The sequence below is a fragment of the Cupressus sempervirens genome, chromosome 7 (assembly GCF_028749045.1).
Source record: "Cupressus sempervirens isolate cs-2001-9-10 chromosome 7, ASM2874904v1, whole genome shotgun sequence".
NCBI lineage: Eukaryota > Viridiplantae > Streptophyta > Pinopsida > Cupressales > Cupressaceae > Cupressus > Cupressus sempervirens.
The window spans coordinates 931,940,831-931,960,595 of record NC_143124.1 but is presented as its reverse complement, the minus strand read 5'-3'; the positions used below and the strand labels follow the sequence as shown (position 1 = coordinate 931,960,595).

Here is a 19,765-nt window from a genome sequence, read left to right as displayed (position 1 = left end):
AATGTCTTCACATTTTGATTCATCCTCTTGCTGGTAGCTGAATTTTCTTCCAACTTTTTCTTCTAGGCTCTCTTACCAGCCGACTCAATAACTGTCTTCTCTTTTGTCATTTTGTTTGCCAAAAAACAGTAAGGTTTTTTGTACCTTCCAACTCCTTATGGCTGAATGGTATGGCTATATTGTTCATACAGCTCCAATAAATTGAGTGTTTAACAAATGCGTTGCCTTCTTGCTTATGTCAGTCCGTATGATATTTTCTCTGCTCCCTTTGGACTCCTACAAAAACCCAAGTCTATGGTGGTGTTTTCTTTACTTTTAGATCGTTGGCTTCATGAGCATACATGTGCGGTCTGCCTTGGAATGCTGTATGGTGTATGGTGCGCTCTCTAATCTCGACCAATCCTTTATTCTGTACAGCCGTATGGTAGCCTTCAATACATGAAGCTTGTTGTTTTTCTCATTGCCTTACAGTGCTACTCAAGTACTAATTGCGTGCGATATCTCTGTATAACAGTACGTCCTAGCAATATTGTACAGGTATATCTATGCACTCCCACATATGCCTTCCCTTTGTTGACCATATGGCTAGCTTTCTTTCTCTTTGCAGTAATGTACAGTGATATGTTCATGCATGTACCTTCTTCCTTAATCAGTTGTACGGCCATACGCACTAAGGCAACTTCTTGTGTTTTCCCTGTGGACACCATACAGTGTTAAGCTACTCTTTCCTCTGTCTGTACCGTGTTTTTGGTTTCATCATGTTGGCCGTATGGTTGTGTTTCTTTCCTCATGCCTCAAGGCCATACGCTTGTAATGATTCCCTACTGCCCGACTGTACAGTTATTAGAAGACATGTTACTCTCCTTCACAGTGACTTCCCCATGTTCGTATGACAGGATTGTTTTCTTTTGATGTTGTGCGGTCTCCTTAGTATGAATTGTCTCTTATATAGGTCATACGGTACTAATATTCTATCTCCAGATCATAATCCCTTTGTTTGCTCGTTTTAAAATGCTGATGTCAGTATTCGCCTATAGTTTAGTACTATTATTATTAATCTTTGACAATCATTCTTTGGCAGTTCACATTTGTTGTTTCTTCCTTGGGATTTTTTCAGCATATGTGCTTTAGAGTAGATATAAATATGAAAGAAATTACAAAGAATTGCCAGGAAATATGTCTGAAGTAAATTTCAATTATTATATATACTGAGTCTGCAACTATATTAAATAAGACAGCAGCAGTAACAAATTTGCTCCAGATTCAAATTAAATGTAAAGGAACCTGTTTATTTTTTGGTAGAATGTGAATGCAAATACAATGTCCTCAATTATCTGACCATGTTCGCAGATCCTAATACATTACTAGTTGCATGTAGCGTCTTCAGGCTTCCAAACTTTGATTGCAGCCCTCCTGAAACCAAATGCAAGGTCGTTAAATCAGTTTGCAGGCCCTCTAAATCAGATCGCAGGCCTCTTAAACTCCCATGCAGGTGACAAACATGAAAATGCAAGCCTCTATGTTGGTCACAGCCCCTACAAAGACCAATCCGCAGCCAAGGAAAATCATGGACGACTGCTAGTTCCAATTTACATGCCCAGAATTCACTATTGTGGGTTCATTATTTCTCAACACAAGCCCTTAATAGCACAAACAGGTTCAAAAATTAATCCTCAAAATCTCAGAATAACTGCCCTCCAAGAAACAACAATGCAGTAATGGAAGACACTAAAATATTTGTCAAAACTAATAATTCCAGAATTCAAACCCTCACCCAGATTTCAAGATAATAATATAATAATATCCAAGGATTTCTCAGCACAAATGATATCTCCCAGCAACAAATAAATACAGTAAGGAAATCCAACCAATGCCCAAATCACTTTATCTTAGCAGTGATTTCAAATAATCTTTAGGAAGGGAATTCACAATATCTGAACTGTAAATTACCCAACACTTCTTAGCTTCAAACCCTTATTCTTCATTAAGGGCAAATGAAACAACCTCAGAAAAATGTCACAAAGATGACAAAGCAAATAGACAAATCAATAATTGGATGCCTTTTCCTATGAAATGAGCTCGTATTTATAATCCTTTATTGCCAAAAGTTTCCCAAAAAGAACTCAACTCCAGAAACTTTCCACCACAACTTCACCTTATAACATTTAATACTTGGCTTATGATTATAATGAATTAAATAAATGGCTCCCTTCCAATGATGACTCAACCCGCAACTTAAGTGAAATTATAGCTTTACAATAAGCCATTTAATGATTTAACAATAACTTGGCCACTAAGAATATAATAACTCCCAAAATACTCATCATGTAAATATGACGTTTGAAATAGGAGTCACACCTACTATTTCTCCATGTGATCAAATGCACTTTCCAAAAATAGAAAGGGTCCATCTCAATCAACACCCGACTTACCACAAATAGTAAATACACAAATCAAAGCCCAAATGAAATCCAATCTAAGCCAAACGAAGACCAACCTATAGCTTACTGAATTGTGGAGAAGACAAGACCCCCCAAGCCAAGCCACTGCCTCAGAATACCCTCTATTCACAATAATTAGCCTATGAGGATGATAAAAATAGGCTAATCTCTCAAACTCCGATGCTAGCATAAATGAGGACATTACATTGAGGAACCTACTATCTCAATCACTAACTATATTCCTTGGAAGACTGTGCAACCTAAGAATCTCTCTAAGGAATAACCCAGAGATCTCAACTTATCAAAATTCGGCAGTATGCCAAAGAAGTGGGCATACTTGGTCAAATGATAAACCGCCAAGTAAATGCAATCCTTGCCCTACACTTTAGAAAATCAAGTGATGAAATCCATCGAACTGTTATCCCACTTCTAATCCAGAATGTGTAAAGGTTGAAGTAACCTTGCTAGAAATGTATTCTTGGATCTTGATCAATTGTAACACATCATCCTTGAGACCCTTCCATGAGGATGTCTCATGTACTTGCATATATGCATCAAGGCATTTGAAATGTCTTGTTAATGGGGATTCATGAACCTCCCTCAACATATCATTCAACTTGAACTCAAGAATCAATAAAATCATTTCCTTATAGTCGCTGACATCATCCACCACCTTCTACCTATCATCATGAATTTGTCCGTCCATCAATTGGAAAGCGAAGACATTCTTCTAGTACTCCAACAAATGAGACCTCCAATCAATTGAAACCTAGGAAAGAGAAAATATGGTGGGTCACCTAGACTCTAGAGTATTGCACAAGAATTGGAGCCAGCATATGAAGACCGCGATACGGTTTGCTCGAGGTGGAAACCCATCATTTGTGTATCAAACTAGATGACAGTAAAATGTAAAAGTGAAGAGTCACCAAACCATGAAGATCCATCGAGTAATTTGCTTGGGCCGAGTACCGTCATGGACCAATCTCATCATAGAGGAAAATATAAGGAAGATGATTAGCATTCAAAACACCCAAGAATGAAATATTGCCAACTATTATGCAATCCAACTTGAAGGTTCGCAGCAGCGACAGTCATAGCAGGGATTGAGGGCGACCAGATCAGTGTGGAGTTCCATGATAAGCCTTCCCTAATCTCGGTGAGCTTGAACCATCCTCACAGATCAAACATCCAAAAGTGAATATGTGCGTATCTAATATCTGTATGTGTGCTCGGATCTCAAACTAAGCATCACAATTATGTGTTAGAATCAAAACACAGTCTGCATAGAGAAAAGCTTGTTGGGAATAATCAGCAAGACTTCCATGATCCTTATCAGCTAAAATCTACAGTGATTCTCAATACCCAAACAGAACAGCACAGGAGTCAATCAACTCATTCCACCTACAGAAGTCAGTTCAATCCAAATACTGATGTTTTCTGTACATTGTCATTTGCAACTTCCAATGCAGATTAATCACCAACAATAAACCCTGCAACAGGTGCAAGGGACTGCTCCAAGAAAAGATCCATAGAGGTTATTCATGTATTGTACTCATTTTACTTGGGATTGGTTTTTATTGCATTCAAGTTCTAGATTTTGAATTAGTCTCAGTGATAATCAAATATTTTGATCAAATTTCTTGGAAGCATTTCTTTACGATGCATTGAAAAGTCTGGCAGGGACATTTATATTCTAGCATATTGTTGTGATCTGCAACAAGTTCCATAAGTGACCATTGTGTACTTCCACTATCTATGAATCAGCCTCTATTCTAATCTCCTTCAAGTGATATTTGGTTACTCTGTCATTACACTGCATAAAACTAAAACACACACAGTTGAACTCTAAATTCATATGCTAGCAATATAACTGCCCCACATACCACACTAATGTCCAGTGACCAACACAATAATTCATGTCCAATTTCTACCCTTTAACAGAAAAATATTATTTGAAGCAACACTATTAACCCTATCATTCACTTAAATAATTCAAATTCAATTTATGTTTATGAATCAACATCATTATATTTCAAACATGTAACGCAAATAACTCTCAATATTCTTCTTATAATTAACTAGAAAATAACAAATGTAAATCCTAACATTTTTCTTATTACAATGACTGCTTTATATTCAAATAGTTCTACAATACCATAATTATATCGAAAACTAGATCAAACCAATTGTAATGTTCACGTTATAAAATAGATCATTTATCAAACTATTGTAATGGGCCGATTGATTTTTTGTATCTCGGACCCATTTTTATTTTTGTTTCTGTAGTTTGTGTCGCCATTGGCTATCTTTGTACACCCTCGAATTCTTGTACCACGAATTCTTGTTGGAGTTCTTTGTTGATTGCCATTTCAGAAGTGAAAGACCTTCCCTATTTGGTTTGTATGGTTTCGGAGGGATTCAACCCTCACCCTATTCCGTTGCTTGTAACACTTTGCTCGGATTTGGCAAGTTGCAGCACCATCATATTGCGAATATCCATTATGCTGGTTTGATCTACTCTTTTGTCCTATGGATTTCCAATTGTTATTCATCTACATTAAATCTTGCTATTTTTTTACACAATCTGTTAGTCTACAAAGTTCTCTGTCCATCACCTAGGAATTCCGACCGTCTATCTCCAATCCCCATGGTACACTGTACGGCCTCCCTTTCCGACAATGCCCTTCACTCTTCCACACATCTTACTCCTCACTCCGTACCTTCTTGTTTCCTCACTCCACTCTCCGTATGGCTCTTCTGCCATTCAACCCCCGTACAGCCATTCTCAGCACCTTTCACTTTCCTCACATTGCATGGACTCGGCCCCCTCACTGTACGCCCTCCGTACTCACACATAGTCCCACCGTACAGTCAATTGTGCTTACCGTACGACCCTCTCTTCCTGCCGTACAGACTCCTCCGTACGGCCATTGTGCCATCCACCACATACGACCTATCTTCCGTACGAACTCCACCTACATCAGGCTGTACAGACTGTCCGCCCATGGTGTACGGTCACCTCCAAATTATCACTCTGTCCAGTCATCTAGCCACTATACAGCCTTCAATTGGCATCTGTACATCCATACTACACACTGTCTCCATACCGTACTGCCTTCCAGAATCTTAGAAAGAGATTTTAAGAGTCATTGCATGGGTTGAAACATTTCACCAATGCACTTGGGATCTTGTTCATGTGAACAATGTTTCTGATCACCCTCTAAAATTGCTAGGGTTCTCATACTGGGACTCTCGTCTTCAAACACTACTACTCACAACTGTCTTTGAATAGAATTTGAGTTACTGGAGATGATGAATAAGATGAAAGAAATCACTCTTGCATAGTCTTCACAAATGTAATACGCTGGCCACATTGTGTATAGCCACAACTGCAAATTTGACAAATGATCATGGGCAGGAAACATTCCACTTTGAAAGTGATGGCACCCCCCAAAAAAAACCTAGGAACAATACGACATGTGCTAGCAATTCAGGCAAGAATGTTGACATAGGAAGAGATATCAACAATACATGGCCATCTGGAATACAGCACTCAAAACTATGGAAAGAGGTTTCATGGGTCGAGAAACAAGCATGACAAGATGTAAAAAGTCCGAAACACCAAGTAGAAGGAAAGAGCACAGTTGGAAGAATATACATATTCAAGAATGGAAAACACACAACAGATGGAAACAAGACATATGGACCTAATATGTATAGACCTTGATTGATTGCAAAAATGGCATGACAAAGGCTGATGGAGGGAGGATGGGGGATGATGCGGTCATATACAATTCCTTCATTATGATTTCTTAATATCATTGTATCCAATTATGTATTAGTTATTGCCAGATTTTCGGTTGTTATAGTCAGTAAATGCTTTTATTGTTCTTGCCAATCATCGGGATATTTAAATAAGCTTTCAATACTCGAGGAGAGTCTGATCCTTGGTTTGTCATTTCTGCTCCACTTTTTTAGCAATTTCATGTGTGAAATAAAAATAAATTTTGATGCTCTATCAATTCACTTTCAATATAAAATGCTGATTGGCTACATTTAATCAATCATAGGAAAGTAATAACAGGACATGCCTATGGACTAGGAAAAGGATTTGTTTGATGGATGGCAAGAAACAGAAAACATCTCTTGCCTTCACAGAAAGGAAGTATAAACTTGCTGTTATTAAAGCTTGTGAGGCACTCCAGTAGTTTATTCAGTGATTTGAAGGTGAGCAAGAATTCATTCATGCACACAGCTAGGTAGCTTTCCATTATATGTGACAACTTACCCAAAATTAGGATATGCAATTATGGTTCAGAAGAGAAGACAACTAATCATATGTATATTCCAGCATTATTGTGAATTTGAATGACACAATGGTTTCTAGCAAAATTTATGATGAGCATTTACAATATTTGAGCCAAACTAGTAAGTTCCAATAGCTAATATGCTGTCGTTCTGTGAGAGCCAGGATTGTAAGTTCCAAAGTCCACTGTTCGAGGCCTTCCAATGCAAACAGAGCCAGGATTTTTAGAGGTGCTGTTCAATATTTGTAGATGTACATGGCATCATGTTGGAATGCTTGCATTCTAAGACCACAAGGGTAAAAATCAGTATCATGCACATGAAGAGTTCATGAGACACGTGAAATATTCCAGATTTGTAGGTATCAAGAATGTCTCTCTCTCTCTCTCTCTCTCTAGACACACACAGCCCCTGCAATCTATAACCTCAAGGATATTTAATTTTTATGTGAGTTCAGAATCAGCATCATGCATTTGAAATATTCACAGATCAGATCAAAGCTATTTGACTTTAAGTATCATGAAAAACCTTAATCTCTTTATAAATTTACTAGTATATGTCAAAAAAAGGTATAATCTCTATGCAGTATCAGATGCATGTTTGTCAAGGATTTCAATACCATACCTGCAATGAAGACAATGGCCTCAACCTGTTTAGCTCTTGCTATCCATTCGTCCAAAGTAAGTTTTTCAGGAGAGTCGTAAGATATATCACATCCACTAAACCAACTGTTTGAACTGATATGCTTCTGAAGATCCAAAATGACTCGGTCTCTGAGGATAGATGTCAGCTCAGCTCTCTTTACATCACTAGCTTCCATGCATGCTTCAACTACCTCTTCAACCGTATGTCTCAAGACCAAAGAATAGCTGTCATTTTCATGGAACAAGCTATATGAGAAATTTGTGTTATCTGCAATACTTCCATCATTTATATATTGATTCCTATAAAATATATAAAATCTCAATAAATATAAGTAAAACAGGTTGGCAAATTATGTTTTAAGTTAATTCCTTTCCATGAAGCAAATGCTTACCAACGCCCCTATTATTTTCTTACTTTGTATTCAGCTAGAATAAGGCATTTTCCATAATGTTCAAGTTTAATAAATGTATTACCGTAAAAGGTAACAGCTCTGAATGAACATAAACTTTATAAATAAATAAATAAATAAAATGCCTCAAATACCTTTTTAATCCACCACCTAAAATGTTAATTTTCCATTTAACTCGCAGTATAAGATAAGATAATGATATTAATGTCCAACAACAGACCAAACAAGGGTCTAAGTGACTGGAAGATACAACAAGGGTGAAAAACAACCCAAAAAGAGCACCAAACGGTGATTGAGAGAATGTAATGTCCCTTGGTGTGGCCTTGAAAAGATTTCTACAATTCCCCTGTTTTAATGAACCTGCACATGTGTTAGTACTCAGCAATTATTATAGAGAAAATATAAAACATTACACATGGGACTTTAAACATATATCCTATTTCCTAATCAGTGCCTCCTTAAGGAGAGGTCGTGATCCGACACTTAGCTCCTGGGAGAGGGCCTCCTGGGGTTCCTATATTGGAACAGCTCTCCACTAAGTGTCGTCATCTCACAATTATCCCTCTCTTTACGCCTTATGAATGATTGATCAAATACATCCATCCTTCTTAAGGAAGATTACTCTCCTCCTAAGCCTTATGAACTACCCCTTAGGTATGTTCATCCTTTCATATGGATATGCTCCATTTCTTCAGTGTTACTAACCTTCAGAGATGTTATCTATCTCTGCCTTAATTCTTCTTAAGAATTATAATCTTCAAAAAAGATGTTTTCCTTCCTTGCTTAGACTCGTTAAGTTCAACTTTTGGTATTGTTTGTATTCTGCTTGTCATGTCCCCACTCTAGCTCAGTCTAACAAAGACATGTGAGTCAGCTTATTATGGGGTCTTGTAGGGTGATAGGGTTGGATAGAGACCCAGTATGGTTATTCAGTGTTGGGGACTTGGTTTTCTGGTGGGTATTGATCAGTTGGGTGACGTTCCTTGTTTTTAGGAGGCAGTTCCTACATTTATGGGGTTCATTCCTACTTTTTAGGAGGTATGATCATGCCCAGGGCTGGGTTTCCATGAGATGACCCTTTGGGTTCAGTTTCAGAGGGATAGGGCTTGTTTCCTAAATTTTAGGAGCATCCCTAGATTTTAGGGATGAGACTGCCAGTGGATCCTTGACTTCCGACTTCAGTCACAGACAGGTGACAGGATGATTTTATAGTTTGTGATGTCAGTTGGGCAATTTGTGGCTATTTGGGTTATATTTTTAATATTTCCTAAGTTAGCGTTTAATATTTAAATAAGGCTAAGTTAATAGCCATTTTGGAGTAATAAGGGAATTTTGGCCTCATCTGGATGTGTATCCCATGTTATGATAGCTCGTTGGAAAGGTCTTGAAATTCTCTAAATCTTCCTCTTTGGTCTCAAGGCAATTCGGTGAGCGGATTTATTACTATGGTGGAAAAGGTCATTTTCTAGTGACATGGTCACTTTAAAATAAGATTTAATTCATTTTTATAGCCAACACCAATTGGGGGTCACTTTAGGGTTCGAATTGCTTTGCAAGGGGTTATAAGGAGATGGGCGCCATTTCTCATCATTATGCATACTTTTCAAACACTTCTTTTCAGATTTGCTCTGCTTGAGCGATTTGCATTCTGGGACGCAAACCCCAAGGTAATTGCTGGCTGGGACGTAACCCTCAACAGCATTGGGTATTTACTGGCTGGGACGTAACCCTCAGCAATATTTGGTCTTGGAATTTTCAGTGGTATCAGCTGTTATCAGGGAAGGAGGACGCCATTTCAGCTTGGGTCTGCAGTATTGTTTAGCTGGGAACGATTATTGGTACATAGGAAAGTGAGCCTTGCAGCAGTAGCTGCCATTTGCAGCACTTTGAAATGTAGAGAGTCGGATAATCAGCAGCAGACGTTTGCATGTTCACAGTCCTTTCCATCAGCCAGTTTGGCGTCATTGTTAGGGAAAATGTACTGGATCCTTTATTTAACTCTATAATTCAGAGATCTGCCTAGTACGATTTGTATCAATTTTGATTTTGCTGCATATTGTTATTTATTTTCAAACTCTTTTCATACCATTTTCTCCTTCTCATTTCTATGTTGAATAATCATCAAAAACGCAAAAACAAACAAACTCTTCTGCATTTCCGTCTAGTTCTGCAAGAAAACTTTAATAAACAGGAAAAAGAAAATTAAAAAGAAAAAAATATAATAAAGCTACAGCAGATTAGCGGCAGAGATCAATCAGGGATCTTTCACTACTCGGCTCTATTATTTCCCAGTATTGGAGTTGCCTAGTTCAATTTACAAGATGTCACTGATATTACTCTTCTCGGTTTTTCTTTCCACGAATTTCCCTTGTGTTTTGATGAGACAATCCCTTGACTGGAACTTCGGTTGACCCTATCCTTAGTATATTGCAACCGATGGTGTGATGTATTTTGCTGGAGACGGAATGGTGGATGTCTAGCCATTTGTACCCTTACGAGTCTATTATGTGCCTTGTTTTGTTGGCACCTGCACGTAATGGGTTGTTGCTCTGCATGACCTGTATCTGATCCCAGATTCGAAAGCGACTAAGGATGTAACCTTCCCGTGGTTTGATTCTTTCCTTTAAAAAGGAATTGCCACGTCAGATTTCCTAGTGGCGATTGAGAGCTTCCACCAGATATCCTACCTCCTTTCTGATGCCTTCATAACCCGTCCTTTCTTGGATAAATATCATGGGTTTTAGGTGTCGAGACAAAATGCATTGGTCGTGACTTTTCATATATATGTTTAAGGCTGGGGTCCCAAGGGCACCCGCTACCTTTAAAATAGAGCAGGTGCTGCTGAGATTTTTTAGGAATATTTAAAAAGGGAAGCGGTCCTATGAATTTATAAGTGAATCTGCTTCAAAACAACATAGCTGCTAAATTTAAGAAAACTTTTCTGTCATGAATTTTTAAAAAAATTAATTTAATTTGATCATAAATTTTTTTGGTGGGAATTCATTTTGGTGAAAAAATAAGTGTAGATTGTTGACAAATGACATAATTCCTCCCTAAGCTGGTGGGGCTAAATTTGTCATGTCCCCTTTTTAGTGACATGGCATTTTCAGTGAATTTGCCTATCATGGACTCTCATAGACAGATGATTTTGGTGAGAGAGTCATTCTGATGATTATTTGGGGATTGGACGGTCTATTCTGCTCTTGAAGAGATGGGGTTTATCATATTTTTATTTTATGTGTTATGTTTATTTTATAAAGTTACTTTTTATATAAAAGTGCATTATAAAGGAATTTCATAAGAATATTTTATGGATACTTCTAGAAGTTCTTAGTGGCTTCTTAGGAAAGTGAATAAATAGAGTGCTTGGCCTCTCATTTGGACATCCTATGACTTCAGTTTACACTACTTTTCACTTTGAGCATTTGTGGCACCATCTTGGTCTGCAGATTGTCATTTGATTATTAGGAACAAAGTCTCCTAAGGATTTGCATAACTGAGGAGGTGAGATATCCTTTGAAGGGTTGCACTTTGGAAGTCGTATTCAGCTACTTCAAGTTGGGCTTATTTGGTATTTAGATATTTCCAGTAGGGTTCAATTTTCAGCCTGGACATACCTTTTTGCTCATATCACGTTGTTGGCTAGGAGTTTGATTTTTAATTTTCTAAGAGAATTTTCCTTGGAGCCTAGTGATTATTTCTATACCATTTTCGGCACCTTTCAGTCCAGTATTTATTTTTGCCAAGTGTCGTACCTGTTCGTACATGTACGGATGTACCTGCAGGTCATACGGTCAGCAAGTTTGAGGGCAGGTTTGAGTTGCATTTTCATCATTTCATCTTCAGCATTCAGTCTCCATCATTTACTCAATCCAGGTTCTTTCATTTCAATTTGTAGTTGCAAGAAATTCTCATTTGCATTCAACCAGTGAGGGTTTGTTTGTAATGTGCCATGTTGTAATGCTCTAAGTTGAAAATCGCATATCATATGTAAAAGCATTTGGATATCATTGAATAAATATATTGGCACTTTTTTTTACATCAGCTATTTGAGTATATTTGTTGCGCAACTCCTACGATAGATTTGCTGAAGAAGGGAGCCTTTGTTTGGACACCAAAGGCACAGGCTTGCTTTGAGAGATTCAAGGAGATCATGACTACATGCCCTGTGTTAGCATTGCCTGACTTCTCGAAGCCATTTGAGCTTCAGCGTGATGCATCTGGAGAGGGTATTGTTGTTGTTGTGATGCAGGACAAGCACCCCATTGCCTTTGAAAGCAAGAAGCTCTGTGGGCTAGAGAGATCATTTAGTATATATGACAAGGAGATGTTGGCTATAATGCATGCATTGGCCAAATTCAGGCAGTATCTGGTGGGTGGTAAATTTTGCATTAAAACTGACCACAATAGTTTCAGACATTTCCTTGGACAGAGAGATCTCAATGACAGGCAGCAAAAGTGGGTTAGTAAACTACAGGCTTATGATTTTGACATCTCCTATGTGAAAGGGACTCAAAATGTGGTAGCAGATGCATTGTCACGTAGACCACATCTCAGTGCTATGATTCAGATATCAGAGGATTGGACATGCTTGATCATTGCTGAGTATGCTAGAGATTCATGGGCATCCAAGATTATTGATGGGACAATTATCGATACCAGGTATACACTTGTGGATGATTTGATTATCTACAAAAACAGGATACTCTTAGTCCCAGGATCGAAGGTGAAGCGTATTGTTATGAGAGCACTTCATGATTCACCCACAGGTGGAGATCCTAGATACTTCAAAACATACAAGCAGGTACGGGAGCAATTCACATGGAAGGGGCTCAAGGCAGATTTGTTGCAGTATGTTAGAGAGTGCCCTGTTTGTCAACAAAGCAAACAAAAGCACACCTTTCCAGCAGGGCTCCTACAGCCACTTCCCATTCCTAACAGGAAGTGGGAGTGTATATCCATGGATTTCATTACAGGCTTCCCTAAGGCCCAAGGGCGAGATTGCATCTATGTGGTGGTAGACAGGTTGACGAAGTATGCACACTTCTTTCCCATCACTACTACTTACACGGCAGTGCAGGTGGCTGAAGTCTTTTTCACGGAGATTTTTAGACATGGGATACCCTGGAGCATAGTGAGTGACAGGGACAGCAGGTTCTTGAGTCATTTATGGCAGGAGGTGTTTCGTTTATGTGGCACTGAGCTCACACCTAGCACCAGTTACCACCCGCAGACTGATGGGCAGACAGAGATTGTAAATAAGTGGGTGGAGGGATGTTTGAGGAACTACGTGGCTGATCAGCAAAAAGCCTAGGTTAGATGGATTTATTTATGTGAGTATTGCTATAATACTACCTATCACATGTCTATTAAGATGACTCCTTTCAAAGCACTATATGGCTATAATGCACTGAGCTTTGTTGATTTGCTTATGAGTGATGTTAGAGTTCCTCGTGCTGGGGATTTGCGACAGGAGAGCAAGGACATTGTTGATGCTCTCAGAGATAATATTGCCAGAGGACAGAGAGGAATTTTGAGGTTGGTGACATGGTTTACCTCATATTGCAGCCTTACCGATAGTCTACTCTCAGGAAGAGGGGGACAAAGAAGCTTAAGCCTAGATATTATGGCCCTTTCAAGATTATCAGGCGGATAAGTGAAATGGCTTATAAGCTTGAGCTACCAACAAACAGTAGGGTGCACAATGTCTTCCATGTGTCACGGCTCAAGAAGGCGTTGGGTCAGCATGTGGTGCCTTAAGCAGTTCTTCCTCCATTGGATGATGAAGGGAAATTGGTTCTTGTTCCTGAGTACATCATTGTTAGCAGAGAGAGACAGCTACGTAGGAGCACTATCAGAGAGTATTTGGTGAAGTGGAGAGATTTACCCGAGGAGGATGCCACATGGGAGGGAGAAGATATTTTGTGACATCCAGCTTTGAGATTGCTTGAGAGCAAGCAATTTCAGGAGGGGCAAACTGTCATGTCCCCTTTTTAGTGACATGTCATTTTCTGTGAATTTGCCTATCATCGACTCTTGTAGGTAGATGATTTTGGTGAGAGAGTCATTCTGATGATTATTTGGGGATTGGACGGTCTATTCTGCTATTGAAGAGATGGGGTTTATCATATTTTTATTCTATGTGTTATGCGGGGCCAAAATATTATAATTTTGAGTTGAGTTGCACTTTTTTATTTTATAAAGTTACTTTTTATATAAAAGTGCATTATAAAGGAATTTCATAAGAATATTTTATGGATACTTCTAGAAGTTCTTAGTGGCTTCTTAGGAAAGTGAATAAATAGAGTGCTTGGCCTCTCATTTGGACATCCTATGACTTTAGTTTACACTACTTTTCTCTTTGAGCATTTGTGGTGCCATCTTGGTCTGCAGATTGTCATTTGATCATTAGAAACGGAGTCTCCTAAGGATTTGCATAACTGAGAAGGTGAAATATCCTTTTAAGGGTTGCACTTTGGAAGTGGTATTCAGCTACTTCAAGTTGGGCTTATTTGGTATTTAGACATGTACGGCTGTACCTGCAGGTCGTACGGTCAACAAGTTTGAGAGTAGGTTCGAGTTGCATTTTCATAATTTCGTCTTCAGCATTCAATCTCCAGCATTTGCTCAAATCCAGGTTCTTTCATTTCAGTTTGTAGTTGCAAGAAATTCTCAGTTGCGTTCAGCCAGTGAGGGTTTGTTTGTAATGTGCCATGTTGTAATGCTCTGAGTTGAAAATCGCATATCATATGTAAAAGCATTTGGATATCATTGAATAAATATATTGACACTTTTTTTTACATCAGCCATTTGAGTATATTTGTTGCACAACAATTTCCTTTATTCAGCATTTTACTTTAAGCAGTGTATTTAGTTTACATGACAAGTGTTTGACGAAATTTCTTAGTTCAGTATTAGTGGTTATTGGTGGCCTATTGGCAAGGGCCATTACAAAATTCAGCCCCACCCCTTTTTAACTCGCTCAAATTGAGAGGGCTAAAAATTTGAGGCTCCTATTTTGTAGCAAAAGATTCCAATTAACCCTTTAGCCCCCCCTTAAAAAGTATCATAGAGCCACCCGCTCCACAAAAATAGAGCCCAAGCCCCTCCCATGGGACCCCTGCCTAATTATATTTTAATCGGTATGTATTCAATCTTTATTTATTTTCAATGATAGTTATTAATAATATGTTAATCGAATGGTATGTATTATTTCATTTATTTTTAATACTAGTTATGCATTTTTTGATAATAGCTTATAATAACAATTATATTGATAAAAGGAAGTTGACTCCAATTATTTTGTTTAATAATTACTGACTATTAAATAGAAGTTAAAGTATAATTATTAACAAGGAAGTTTTACAATCGTTATTCATTTATGATTATTATAAAGGAAAAATTTGTTTTCTCCTAAGCCACAAGGGTCATTACAAAGAAAAACAACTAGGAAGCAAAGAAAGAGAGCAACAACAAACGAGAGAAGGACTAAATATCCTTTCTCAGCTCGGCAAAAAGAAATCCAGCACCAACGGATACGGCCCAAGCCAAACAAGGGTCCGGGTCCGTCTCTACGTAGCACTGGAGGTAGGCTTTCCTTGCCAAGGTGAATCTAAGACGAGCTCTAACAGATCTGGTGTGCCTGGAGATAGATGTACCAAGCGGCCGCTTCATGCCCCTGGATGGAGACATGGGTGGGAAAGAGGTAGTGATGAGCTGATCTGAGGCCTGGCACTGAGGGAACATATGCTGTAAAGTGCGATCACGAAGTCGCAAAGTCTCCAAGAGGTATAACACAAGACACCACTGATCTGAATAATTGAAAAAGGCAAAAAGCGATCTGCAATCACGAAATAGGCAATGGAATCTGCCTACGATCTCGTAATAAATGAGGCACCAAAAGATGAAATGCATCTCAGTTTCTATCTCGAACAAAGTACACAGATGGCAAACCCAATCACAACTAATAATCTGACAGAGAAGGGTCTAAACCCACTCAATCGACGTCCAATCTGAATCAAGAAGAGAGAATCCAAAACAATAGAGCCATATAGACTAGTAGGTCTGACCAAAAAATTCAAGAGGGATATCTTGGACTTAGTATCTCGAAAGTGATATCAGAAACACTGCCTCTCCAGAAGGGTGAGGGAACCCATACCCTTAGCAACACTGGGTAGGTGAGTGAGTCTCATGCTAAAACGAGGGTCGGAGAACTTAACACCGAGATAAGTGTATCAAGCAACAATCTCAATCGGCTGGCCCTAGAAGCTAAAGCGAAGATGTGAGGTCTTCAGACAGTTGAAAACCATAACCCGAGTATAACTAGTTCTAAACATGGAGTAACAAAAAATTTGTCACTTTAAGTTTTAAGAACTTTCAAAGAATGTAAGGCCTTACCATAAATACTTCTGTTTACAAAATGTAACAGTTTAATGTACCTAGATATGCTAAAACCTAGGTTGCCAATAGGTCAACACTGGTACAAGAAATTGAAATCAATACCAATACATCTAATTTTGAGTTAGGAGGCATGAGAACTTAGAGAAGTAATTTTTCCATGTAATTTAATAATTTATAGAAAATATCATGACAGTGAACTTTCAGAAATGCAAATCAATTGCCAAGGGTATGCCAAAATACGAAACACACAATGAAATAACAAGGGAAGAACAAGTAACATGAGATTTGGTGGAGGCATGAAACGTCTTTGTTTGCCCAATATGTGCAAAAGGAAGCCTGGGAGAGAGCAATTCCTGAGAGCACGGTATGGGACGAGCTTTCAGTACCAGAAATTGTGTACGATCTTCTTGGGCAGATACCCCAATTTCTAACAAGAAACATGGTATGAGTGGAGGAAGAACGTGCCTAAGTGCAAAGAGAGCAAAGAAGGCAACAAGTACTCTAGCAGTTTGTAAAAAGCACACGTGAACTCCAATTGAGGGGAAATCCAAGGACACCCAAACAACAAAATAATTTGTGCCCCTATTTTCGAATAAGGACCCAAGGCGACTACCAGAAGAAGAAATTGAGGGGGAAAATGGCCTACGGCGGATTATATGCAATAAGGAGTGGGAAGAAAGGCACAACTGTTTGAGAGGGTTTATTAACCAATCCCAAGTGCAAAACCAAAAAGAAGAGAATTTTATTGAAAACAACATAAGGGGAGTAGCCAACTCAACAATCTCAAAAGGACTAAGAAGGAGGGGTGGATGGACCCCGAAACCCTAGCATAGAGAGAGCATCGTCCTATCCAAGAACAAAACTCTAGTCACATAGAGGGAAAACTACAAGGTGAAGAAGAAGTAACTGTGCTAGAAGTAATCTTGCTAGGACCAGTACTCAAGGAGTAATCCCATCAAGAACTAGTAAGGAGTGATCTAGTCAAGAACAAACACTCAAGGGAAGAATGGGAGAACCAAGATGACCATAGACAAGATAAGATATGATAAGATAAGATAAGATAATGATATTAATGTCCAACAAAAGACCAAAAAGAGGTCTATGGGACTGAAAGATTACAACAAAGCAGGGCTGGAGCCAGTAGGAGCACACAAAGGTGTCCGAAGAAAAGCAACAACAAAAAACAAAAACAAGCCACAGAAAGCACTAGGATTCTTTCTTGGGTGAGAAGAAATCAGTCACAGAAAGATACACGTGTCGATGCGTAGAGGTACTACACTGTCTCCGACCTGTCCTAGAAGAGTGTCGCTGGTGCCATAAGCAGAACGGGATCTGACGCATCAAGAAAGATCACTAGGCCGAAAAGAGCTAGAGGGCCTTTTTACACCACGCAAGGGGGATAAAGGTGTAAAAAAGGCAGTAATGAGCTGAGGAGATGAGTGCCGGTGTGGAAGTAGAGCCTGAATCATGTTATCCCGAAGCATAGTGGCCTCATGCAGATACAATGCAAGGCATCTCTGATCATAATAGCTGAAGAAATCATAGAGTGAGAAGCACTCTCTGAACAAACAAAAGAACCTCCCTCTGATCTCATAATAAATAGGGCATCAAAAAAGAAAGTGAGCCTCATCCTCCACCTCCCCTAAAGAACAGAACAATCCCTGTCAATATGATGATCCAACTGAGCCCGAACACAATGGGAACCAACTCTGAAAGAACCTAAAGAGATCCGCAGGGCATGAGACCAACACCGCGAAAGATAGCTAGGTCGGGCAATAATCCCATCAGAGATCTCCAAAAAGTGTCGCATAAAATGACATACGTGCATAAGCATATAGAAGGCTAATGGAGAGATAAGATAAAGTTGCCATGTCCCCTTTCTAGCGACATGACTCCTACAGTAGATTTGCCTATCATTAACTCTTGTAGGCAAATGATTTTGGAGAGAGAGTCATCCTGTTACTAGATGATTGCATTTTGCTCTCGAAGAGTTATAATTAATCCTACATCCAGTAAGTGGGGCCTACATGTTCTAATGTTGAATTGAGATTGCACTTTTAATTTTATAAAGTTATTTATTTAATTTTGTAAAGTTATTTAATAATAAAGTGCATTATAATAAGACTTTATAAAAAGATGTTTCTAGAAGCTCCTAGTGCCTTCTTAAAAGATGAATAAATAGAGGGCGGTAGGCACCCATTTGGGACAAGCATTTTGTGGATTCAACTTCCTTTCCTATAGGAGCAATTTGTAGTCATTTGGTCTGCAAATTCTCAAAGTATCTTTGGGAACGAAAACTCCCATTGATAGCAATTTTGAGGGTGTGGGATATCACTTGAATTATTGCAAATTGGAGGTGACGTTACAGTCATTTCATCAAGGCAAAAATCTGGGCCTAAGGCCAATTGCAAAGATCACTACTTGGAGACTGTTAGCAGTATAGAGTTACTTTGAACAAAAAAAAGAAAGGGGAAACCAAGACTTATGGCAGGAATTCCTCAAACCGATCTGAAACAGTAGAGGCACCGCTAAACATTGTTGCTGAAGTACTCATGAACATCGATTTGCATTAAGGACTGAAAACGCATCATCCCTAGAGTCAAGCCGGAGGTATTAGTGAAATCAGTGATTGAAAGTGTCTTAGATTATTTACTTGTCCCAGGAAAAATTTGCGGCTCACTCGTGATTCCGGAATCCACATTGAAGAGGGCGGACAGTAAATTTTAGTCTCTCATAACGGTTCCAAATTGCATGCGATCCAGAGCACTAACTGTCTTGACGCCGGGCAGACTCAGTTCACATCAGTTTGGGTGCCATTTGGAAGGGTGTGAATAATAATAAAAATCGCACAAAATACAGCGAATCGGTAATCAAGCCAAGGACGATGATACAACCCTAATCGTGGGTTCTATTTGCAAAACGCAATGGTAACTCATGCCTAGGACAGTTCGACATAACAATTGGAGCAACTAAAGACTAGTGCGGCAGCTTGGGATTAATCTAAAAGCGTCGACATTATTCTCCAGGTTGTGAAGGGCAGATTGATACAGACCAGATCCATTAGTAAATCTCAACAGCAGCATTACAGTTAGGCAAAATCCATGGAAGCAAGAAAATCCCAGGTTCTTAATGTTATTCTCATTATTTGAAAACTAAGTACAGAATGGAATATATTCATTTACATTCAATTGTTACAATTACTGTAAGAACTTGCTGTTAAGTCTGTGACAGATCAGTCTCTAATACGAATTACAATAAGTTTTTTCTTCTCTGAAAATTATTGGTGTTACTGTTATTACATTCGTATGGCCATCTCATTTAGTGAATTTGTTGGAGACACCACAACCTTACCCATTTGATAGTGCATACTAAGTATTTGACAAATAGTCACAATTCAACATTGGGGTTTTTTAGTGGACTTGGAGTGAGGATCATCTCAAAAGTTATTAATGTCCAACAAGAGACCACCAAAAGGATATAAGGGGCTAAGCATACAAATCAGGAATCCAACAACCACAGGAACACCAATGGTGACCTAGAAAGAGCAAGAAAAGAAAGCAAGAAG

General features: G+C 38.8%; 1 protein-coding gene across 3 annotated transcripts in view; it reads right to left on the bottom strand.

Annotated features, from left to right (window-relative positions):
* Positions 1-19,765, bottom strand: part of LOC149550625 (D-alanine-D-alanine ligase family) — a 332,888-nt gene that overhangs the window by 121,970 nt on the left and 191,153 nt on the right. For all 3 annotated transcript variants that reach the window (XR_016354220.1, XM_089793611.1, XM_089793612.1), the window contains one exon: positions 7,371-7,615. Coding sequence is in view for 2 of the 3 variants with exons in the window: in XM_089793611.1 (XP_089649737.1) it covers positions 7,371-7,615 (245 nt within the window). In the remaining variant the exon portion in view is untranslated. The remainder of the gene's footprint in view (positions 1-7,370; positions 7,616-19,765) is intronic.